Source organism: Helicoverpa armigera, chromosome 25 (assembly GCF_030705265.1).
Source record: "Helicoverpa armigera isolate CAAS_96S chromosome 25, ASM3070526v1, whole genome shotgun sequence".
Taxonomy (NCBI): Eukaryota; Metazoa; Arthropoda; class Insecta; order Lepidoptera; family Noctuidae; genus Helicoverpa; species Helicoverpa armigera.
The window spans coordinates 9,517,146-9,527,143 of NC_087144.1; the positions used below are offsets into that span (position 1 = coordinate 9,517,146).

At 54.0% G+C, this 9,998-nt stretch overlaps 1 protein-coding gene across 1 annotated transcript; it reads left to right on the forward strand.

The window, feature by feature from the left end:
* The first annotated feature begins 319 nt into the window (after positions 1-319).
* On the forward strand, positions 320-760 carry LOC135118702 (uncharacterized). The gene has a single exon (XM_064041331.1). The coding sequence runs from the start codon at positions 320-322 to the stop codon at positions 758-760; it is 441 nt and encodes a 146-aa protein (XP_063897401.1).
* The last annotated feature ends 9,238 nt before the right edge of the window (positions 761-9,998 follow it).

The window sequence follows — 9,998 nt, forward strand, 5'->3', positions numbered from 1 at the left end:
ACCTCTGTTATCGTTGCGGTCAGCCCGCCACAAGGCGGCCCAGTGTTCCGCGGCGCCAAACTGCTGCTTGTGTTCGGCTGTGGGAAGCCAGCGGGACACAAAGTGGGCGGAGGGCCTGTGGCGCGCCTGCCAGCAAGGCCAAGAAAAAGAGGAGCTCTAAGCCTGCCGGAAACTCGCCACCCCCGCAGGCCAGTAGCCCGCGGCCGACTCCCGGCCCAGGACCGTTGCCGAGGGAATGGAGTGTCAATAATAGGGCACCTCCATTTCTCCAGGGCAACATCAACCACTGTGCCAGAGCTCAGGATCTCTCCTCCAGAGCATGGCAGAGTGGTCGATTGACGTGGCTGTGGTCGCCGAGCCGTACTTCATCCCCGCCCGTGACAACTGGCTGGGGTGCGCTGACGGTTTGGTGGCCATTATTGGCGGGACTCTGACCGACCCGTCTCGGGGCCGTGGCTGGGTTGCTGCGGTCTCGGGCGGCATCGTCATTGTGGGGGCGTTTTCTCCCAACAAGAGTCTCGCCGACTTCGAAGGTTTCCTTGTCGAGTTGGGCGCCGTCAGGTTGCCGCCATCACCCTCGCCCCGTTCTGGTGCTCAGATCTCAACGCCAAGTCATCGGCGTGGGGATCTCCGGTCACTGACCTCGGGCGAGGTGCTGGAAGAGGGCGGTGACGACCGGTCTGGTCGTCCTGAATCGGGGCTCGGAATACACGTGCGTGCGGCAGCGGGGCGGGTCGATAGTGGACGTCTCGTTCGCTAGCCCTCTGTCGCCAGCCGAGTCCGCGACTGGCGTGTCGCCGTGGAGGTGGAGACGCTGTCGGACCACATATCCGGTTCGACGTCTCTGCCCAGACCGCGAGCGGCCGCCATCCAACAGCCCCGATCAACGACGGCCCGCGCTGGGCGCTTAAGTGCATCGACAAGGAACTGCTCGAGGAAGCTGCCTTAGTCCAGTCCTGGATTTGGGAGTCGGCGACGGACGGCCCCGTCGACGTCGAAGCGGTGGCGCTGCGGTTTCGCGGGGCGATGACGCAGATCTGCGACGCGTCCATGCCCCGCGTCCGCCAACAGTCCGCAAGGCGCCAGGTGTACTGGTGGACCGCCGAGATTGCGCAGTTGCGCATCGCGTGCGTTGCGGCTCGCCGCCAGTACACACGATACCGGAGACGACGTCGACGGGTTTCAGCCGAGGAGGACGCGCTGTATGAGGTGTACAGCGCGTCCAAGGAGACTCTGTGGCTGGCCATCGGCGATTCTAAGTCGCGTGCCAGGGAGGAGCTGCTGGGGTCCCTGGATCGGGATCCGGGGCCGCCCCTACCGTTGGGTACGGGGCAAGCTGCGCATGGGCGCCTCCACTGGTGCAGAGCATGCAGCCCCAGCTGCTACGGTCGTATTGGCGCTCTTCCCTGAGCGAGCGGGACACGTTCCCCGACGATGGCTTCACCTCGGCCACAGACTCTCCCGAAGAGGAGAGCACCGATGTCCCCGAGGTGACGCAAGCAGAGACGAGCGGCCGTGTCGCGGCTCCGGGCTAAGAACACGGCGCCCGGACCCGACGGAGTTCCTGGCCGAGCTCTCGTCCTGGCTCTGAAGGAGCTAGAGCCCCAGCTGAGGGCTCTTCACGGCATGTCTCGAGCAGGGTCAGTTTCCCAGTGTGTGGAAGGAGGGAGGCTGGTCCTGCTCAGGAAGAGGGCGCCCGCGGACTCGCCGTCCGCGTACCGGCCCATAGTGCTGCTCGACGAGGCGGGCAAACTCTTTGAGCGTGTCATCGCAGATCGCCTCGTCAGCCACTTGTGCAGAGAGGCCGGACCTGGACGACAACCAGTTTGGTTTTCGTCGCGGGCGCTCCACCGTAGACGCCATAATGCGCGTGAGAGCCCTGGCGGAGGAGACGGTGTCCCAGGGTGGTGTTGGCGGTGTCTTTAGACATCTCCAACGCGTTCAACACCCTGCCCTGGAGCCTGTTCGGGAGGCACTGAGATATCACCGCGTGCCTCCCTACCTGTCGCACAGTAGGGGCCTACCTAGAAGGTAGATGCGTCACATATCGGGGACATGACGGTGCCGGTCGGCACCTCATGACGCGGTGTTCCACAGGGATCGGTGCTGGGGCCGCTCCTGTGGAACATCGGTTACGATTGGGTGCTGAGAGGCGAACTCCCTCGGGCGCCGACTTGACGTGTTATGCGGACGACACGCTTGTCACTGCCCGGGAGCTCGCAGGGAAGCAGCGTTGATAGCCACGGCTGCGGTGTCACAGGTGGTGAACCGCATCCGGCGCCTGGGCCTGAGGTGGCCTCAACAAGTCGGAGGCCATGGTGTTTCATGGCCCCGACGCGCGCCGCCGTCGGGATCACACATCGTGGTCGGTGGAGCCGGATAGCTGTCGAGTCCACCATGAAGTATCTGGGATTGGTGCTCGACAGCCGATGGGAATTCGGCCCCACTTCCGGCGGCTGGTGCCCAAGCTGATGGGTGCAGCGGGCGCGCTGTCAACGTTGCTTCCAACATGGGCTCGAGCGCCGCCTGTAGGCGGTTGTACGTGGGAATCGTGCGGTCCATGGCCCATATGGGGCCCCTGTGTGGGCGATGGACCTGGCGGCCAGCACTCTAGCCATTCTGCGCAGACCGCAGAGGGCGATGGCCGTCAGAGTCGTCCGCGGGTATCGCACGATTTCACACGAGGCGGCTTGCGTCCTGGCCGGATCCCCGCCCTGGGACCTAGAGGCTAAAGTACTCGCGTCGCTGTATCGGTGGCGCGAGGAAGAGCGGGCACGGGACTCGAGGGCCGGTGCAGCGGCAGATAGCGCAGCGCCGAGCAGAGTCCGTCAGGTCTTGGTGGCGGAATGGCGGCAGAGGCTTCTGCCCTACCGGCCTCGCCACCGTCGAGGCGATCCGGCCAGTGCTCGACGACTGGCTCGGGAGAAGGCACGGCTCCCTGTCGTTCAGGGTGACGCAGGTGCTGTCGGGGCACGGCTGCTTCGGCAAGTACCTGTGTCGCATAGGCAGGAGCCGGACGCTCGGTGCCACCACTGCGTCCATGGAGGACACGGCGCAACACACGTTCGTTCAGTGTGTTGCTTGGGAGGAGCAGCGCCGTGTCCTCACAAATGAAGTAGGAGGCGATCTGTCGCTGCCGGCCGTGGTACGAAAGATGGTCGGCAGCGCAGAGTCGTGGGACGCAGTGGTGTCCTTCTGCGAGGACGTGATGTCGCAGAAGGAAGCTGCGGAACGGGAGAGGGAGATTTCAACTGCCGATCCCGCCCGCAGCAGGCGCCCGGGCGCCGGAGGAGGGCAGACAACCCTTCCGCCCCCATGAACGGGTCCAGGGCGAAGGACTTGAAGTCCCCGCCCCTATTCAACGGACCCGAGGCGGAGGCGCGCGCGGGTGTCGACGCGCGCCTCTGAGGCGTTGCACGGGGAGTTTAACACCTCACCCCCCCTGAGGCGAGGCCGCGCACAGCACCAGTGCGGGGCTGCGGAAGAATTTGGATTCCCGCGGCCCCGCGCCCACGTGTAAGGAGGACACAGGGGGTTTTAGCCGGTAAGAGTCCGGCACACCCTCCGCCTCTCCCCAGGCGGAGGAAGTCCATGAGGATTTCTCGAGAAAAAAAAAAAGGTTAGGTTGTTAGGTTAGGTTTTTTTTGCTTTTCCCGCTCATAAGAACAGCAGGATCTTATTATTCTAGAGTCTCATGCATACCAGTTCTCGCATATATTCCTCTGCACTTTCAAGCCGCATACTTTACTCATTCTGTCATCTTTTATTCCTTGCCGGGTGGGATTCTAATCTCTACTATTTATTTTTTCGGGGATTAATATTTGTTCTGGCTTTTATTTCAAATAAAGATATTGACACTATATTATTATGTTCTTACAGTTTTCTAATTTTACATTTTTTATCCTTATTCTATTTACTTTCAACAGTATTTTATGAAACTTTTTTACAATTGCATCTTAACATCTATTTTTTCTTACATAAACTTTTGCTCTAATTTTTATCTCTTGACAACAGTTTGTCATTTCACATCCTTATGTTCTTAGTATTACTAGTTATCTTAATTATACGACATTTGCAACTTATTTTGTATTTTTATATTGCTTACAGATGGTTTTACACTGTACTTTTAGCTTATGATAACATAACAATAGTTTGGATACTTACTTTCTATTTTTCTTAATTTAACATTTTCGTTCTTACAATCTAGGTACTACTTGGTTACATTAAGCTATTTGACACTTTACTTGTTATCTTATTTACACATTTGAAATATAATTTCTAGCGTGTGATGACATGACAACTTTTACATTGCTGTTACAAAAATTAGGTATTCCTGGGCGCGCTTCCTGTCGCAGTGACAAGGAGGTGGTTTTGGGCGCTTTATGTTTTAGTAGGTGGGTGGGTACTTAATTTTTTATTCATTAGTATACTCTAGTTATATGATGGTATTCTTATTTCTTTCTTATTCTACTTACAATTTTAATTTTAAATTTTTCGTAGAAAAAGTTTTAATTTTGCATTTCTTTTAAGTTTCGTTACCTAATATTTCATATAATAGTTATAATTTTTCATACGTAGCTATAATTGGATGCAACCCTAAGTTATGGACTTGTATTCTTTTGTAGTTTGCTCACATAATATGTATTTACTTATATGTTTACTTGCTCTGTTTATTTGTATTAATAATATATATATAAACTCATTTTATATATATTTATTCACTTTTCTTTAGCTGTTATTATTTTTTGAAGCTTTTTTATCTTTGTTGGGGTATGTGTTAGGTGTTTCTGTGTGTTTTGATATGTGTGTATATATTCACTATATATTTTTCATATCGTGTTTTAATTGTTTTTTGTTTGTCCGGTTTCCATGTCTCTGTTTTAACCACTATTTTGTTCCAGTGTTTTTTGTACTCCCGGTTTGTGTAATTGTATGTGGTTTGTGTGTTTATGTGTGTAATTGTGTGGGTGATGTGTGGTGAGTCAAACGTACATTGTTGTTGCACGAGCCAGGTAGTCCCATTTTTTGCGAACGGGGCAATCAGCACTGAAGGCATTGTGCTCAGTGTTCTGCAGCCTAGAGTGCGAGCAGTTGCAGCACCGCGGTTCGTTGCCTGCCATAAAAATCGGTTTCTCGCGCAGATGCGGGCCGCCGCGACTGCACCTGTCCGCACCTTCCGTGCAAAATTTCCGGCCGTGCCCGAATGCCAAGCATTTCGTGCATTGATGAGGAGACTGGTCCTCCACTCTGACCCTTGCAGGTCCAGGTAGAGGGCTCCAGCCTCCGTCATCCTCCGCCATACCACGGGACCAACCTGGATAATGACGTGCGCGGTTTTAGGTTTCTTGTCCGTTTTTAAATTTAATCGTTGTTTCTGTCTTCTTGAGAGAGATCTCTGAATATCTCTTCATTCTGGATATGAAGCGCCCTGATTATGTCCTCGTCGTCGCTGGGCAGGAAGACGTCCTTTAGAATGACGAGCGGTTTTTTTTTCATATTAGATACAATCAAACCTTCACCCTGACTTTCAATTCTTTGTTTCACCTTGTTTAATTCTTTCTTGTGTCGCACCCTAAGATGACGGTTTGATTTTTGCTTTTTCACCTTATTAATTTTAGGCCCGTACCCGGGCATCGACCGCCTCTTCACTCGCTCGAGCACCTCGTCGGCAGTCTCCTGATTGCCTTCGAGAGTGACGGCCATCGAAGTGCCGGCCGGTACCCGGGTTTGCTGCTGCGACGCTCGCGTACGACCTAGGCTCGGATGGTTTGCTTCGCGACTTCAGACAGCGTTGCTTTGGCAGCCGCGATCACCGGCAATACCGTCGAGCTTCTCGTCGAGGGTTATCTGAGTGCGGCTCACTACCATGACGCCTTGCGTCGTCTGGTTGATGGCCGCCTTAGCCTCGTCGATTTTATCGACGATCTTGTCGATGATGTCGGATCCGCCGTCGTCTCGAAGAGCTGTCTGTTGGTCGAAGCAGCACCATCTTCTCTTCGAGCTTATTCAGCCGCGTTTGCAGCTCAGTCTCGACATCCTCCAGCCTTTCAATGATGCGAACGTCTTTATCTTGCAGTCCGGCTGTACTAGGCGCCCGCGTCCTGGTTGCCGCTGTTTCCAGGCTTGTTACCCGCTTGCTCAGCTCAAACAGGACGCGGAGGCCCCTGTCAGACTGTACCTCCAGGAAGGTCTTGATATCTTTCCTCATTTGAGGATATTCTTTCACCTTTGAGGGAATGTCCTCAAAGGTTTTCATGACTTCCTGAAGGAGTGTGTTCGTGCTTTTTGTTGCGTAATCCTCTGTTTGCGTCTGGTATACCGCCATATTATCCAGTGATCTCCGCTTCCGGTCTGGTCTCCGGATGAAGGTTCTGGCGGCATCCTGTGCTGGTACTGACGCAGTGGTAGTTGCAGAGGGCTGGGGTAGCTGGTTTTGTGGCGGCGCCGGAGGTCGTCGGGTGCGGTACATAGTGTTGCGTGTAATGTGTATTTGTTGTTATGATTGTGTGTATGTATAGTGTATGTGTGCGGTAGGCCTAGCGAGTGAGACGGGGAACGTTGTCAATATGTTTGGTCTGACCCTGTATAGAGGGTCAGAGTCAATATGTATATATGTAAAAATATAAAGTCAGTGTAATGTTAATAAATGTAGATTTCTACTTTATCAACAATTTTAGGACTTTCTTAGGTCTTAGCTCGGTTCTAGGGTTTAACAACAAGATAATAACAAAAGTAAAATAAAATATGATAAGTAAATTTACGGGGGTCCAAATATATGGGGTTCCTCTTATAGATCTTTGCCGTGGTGTCTTCGACCACAAAGGCAGGATTTGAGGTCGAAATCGAGCTATCTCCTTAGTTTCCGAGATATCGGATTTTGTAAGATGTTATTTCAGGGTGTGCGGGGGAGGGGGTCCAAACAAGGGGGGATGGACGTTTTATAGCCAACTTTAACCGTGGTGTCTTCGACACCACAAAGGCCGGATTTGAAGTCAAAAATCGTCTATCTCCCCTGGTTTATGAGATATGCTATTATAAAAAGCATAACCTCCCTTTTAGTCACCACCTGATATGTCGGGTAAATTTAAAAATGTGTAAACAAAAATAGCTCGATTTCTCCTGGACCGATTTTGACGTGGGTGGGCTTGTTTTAAAGCTCTCGTCGAGACGCTTATGGTACACCTTGAATGCGCCCAAAATTTTTCACCCCTTAATAACTACCCTTAGATTAGTTATAAGAATTTGGGTTTTTTGGGTGTGGATTAGGCTGGCGTGTGGTGAGGTCGGTTCAAGGGTACTAAAATAACCTATAAAGGTGCCCCATTCAATATTAACTAGTTAGTTTTTAAATTTCTACCCCTAGGGCGAAGTTAATTTTTTGTTATTTACAAAAGTTTTTGTTAATTTTATTCCCTGTTCCGGGGATTTTTGAGTGTTTGAAAACGTAGGGGGTGGTTTTTAACCACGTCCTATCGTATCCCGGTGTCAAAATTGCAAATTTTTTGATATTAACAAAGTCGATTTTCGGATCGCGATCTCGTTCTTAACGTTGTTATGCGGTTTAGACCGTTTGTTTACAAACACGTTAACAAGCACCACGACCCGAATTTTGCTTGGAAAATTATGATTCAAACACTTACTTATTTGCTAAGGCCTAAGCTAACTATTTGTCTAAGTTTCGTCTGCGCGCAGGGATGTTTTCACCCTCTTCTGAGGGGTTTTCTTGGTGACACTTTCCCAGTCTGACCGCAAAGGTCCTTGTTTTAATATTAAATTTAAATTAAGGTGGGTTTTGACGATCGTGAACGATAAGGTCACTATCAGGCTATGATAAATGTACAAGAAATTATAAGATTTTTAATAATTTTGGGGGTTAATTGAACAATTGATAAGTTTTGGTTCTACACTGTATTTTAAAAAGAAAATTTTGAAAAGACTACTTCGCGAAAAAATCTAAAAATGTGGAATAATAAAGTGAAGGTGTTGTTTTATCTAGGCAAATTTAAAAAATGGAGGGTTGTCGATTTACTTTTTTGGAAAAATGTCACCAAAGAAAACCACAATTTTGCCGACCTTTGAAGGGCTGCAGCTCCATCCAGGGTTGTCCGATCTTCCTGGTCGAGGTGTCAGGAGACTCGTCTTGTCAAGGCGCTTCTTTTGGTGTATAGCACACCTTTCCAGGTGTGCTGGAAGTTGAAGCAGGTGGCACGTGTTGACGAGTTTTCCGAGATTATCTCGGCAAATTTTCACCGGAAAAATCCGGGAAAGAATCCAGGAGATAGAACCCGCTGAGACGAGTATTTTGACTCCAAAAAAGTTGGGGGTCGTCGATCGCGTTCGTGCAGCGTTTCACAAAAACTTCGAAAATCACGTTTTTGAGCACAACTTTCTCTCACTTTCTCCACCGGGCGGTTTTAACAGTCGTGTTCTCACCTGAGACGCGTACGCTGATATATAGCACTTATATGTTTGCGCGAAAACCTATTTTCGGATTTTAGTCGCGGAGCGTGGAAAAACGTGGCGCTCGCGGTGGGCTGCCAGCAGACTCGGGTTAGGTTGGTTAGGTTAGGTTAGGTTAGGTTAGCAGGTTAGGTTAGGTTGGTTGGTTAGGTTAGGTTAGGTTAGGTTAGGTTAGGTTAGGTTAGGTTAGGTTAGGTTAGGTTAGGTTAGGTTAGGTTAGGTTAGGTTAGGTTAGGTTAGGTTAGGTTAGGTTAGGTTAGGTTAGGTTAGGTTAGGGTTAGGTTAGGTTGGTTAGGCTAGGTTAGGTTAGGTTAGGTTAGGTTAGGGGTGAAGGCCAGGTTAGGCCAGGTTAGGTTAGGCCAGGTTAGGCCAGGTTGCCAGGCCAGGGTTAGGTTAGGTTACAGGTTAGGTTAGGCCAGGTTAGGTTAGGTTAGGTTGGTCCAGGCCAGGCCAGGCCAGGCCAGGCCAGGCCAGGCCAGGCCAGGCCAGGCTGTAGGCCAGGCCAGGCCAGGCCAGGCCAGGCCAGGCCAGGCCAGGCCAGGCCAGGCCAGGCCCAGGCCAGGCCAGGCCAGGCCAGGTTGGTCAGGCCAGGCCAGGCCAGGCCAGGCCAGGCCAGGCCAGGCCAGGCCAGGCCAGGCCAGGCCAGGTCAGGCCAGGCCAGGTTGGTCAGGCCAGGCCAGGCCAGGCCAGGCCAGGCCAGGCCAGGCCAGGCCAGGCCAGGCCAGGCCAGGCCAGTCAGGCCAGGCCAGGCCAGGCCAGGCCAGGCCAGGCCAGGCCAGGCCAGGCCAGGCCAGGCCAGGCCAGGCCAGGCCAGGCCAGGCCAGGTCAGGCCAGGCCAGGCCAGGCCAGGCCAGGCCAGGCCAGGCCAGGCCAGGCCAGGCCAGGCCAGGCCAGGCCAGGCCAGGCCAGGCCAGGCCAGGCCAGGTCAGGCCAGGCCAGGCCAGGCCAGGCCAGGCCAGGCCAGGCCAGGCCACAGGCCAGGCCAGGCCAGGCCAGGCCAGGCCAGGCCAGGCCAGGCCAGGCCAGGCCAGGCCAGGCCAGGCCAGGCCAGGCCAGGCCAGGCCAGGCCAGGCCAGGCCAGGCCAGGGTCAGGCCAGGCCAGGCCAGGCCAGGCCAGGCCAGGCCAGGCCAGGCCAGGCCAGGCCAGGCCAGGCCAGGCCAGGCCAGGCCAGGCCAGGCCAGGCCAGGCCAGGCCAGGCCAGCCAGGCCAGGCCAGGCCAGGCCAGGCCAGGCCAGGCCAGGCCAGGCCAGGCCAGGCCAGGCCAGGCCAGGCCAGGCCAGGCCAGGCCAGGCCAGGCCAGGCCAGGCCAGGCCAGGCCTGGCCAGGCCAGGCCAGGCCAGGCCAGGCCAGGCCAGGCCAGGCCAGGCCAGGCCAGGCCAGGCCAGGCCAGGCCAGCCAGGCCAGGCCAGGCCAGGCCAGGCCAGGCCAGGCCAGGCCAGGCCAGGCCAGGCCAGGCCAGGCCAGGCCAGGCCAGGCCAGGCCAGGCCAGGCCAGGCCAGGCCAGCCAGGCCAGGCCAGGCCAGGCCAGGCCAGGGTT

Bases quoted from the DNA above. Each gene is read 5' to 3' on its own strand.
- LOC135118702 (XM_064041331.1), top strand. From the start codon at position 320: ATGGCAGAGTGGTCGATTGACGTGGCTGTGGTCGCCGAGCCGTACTTC.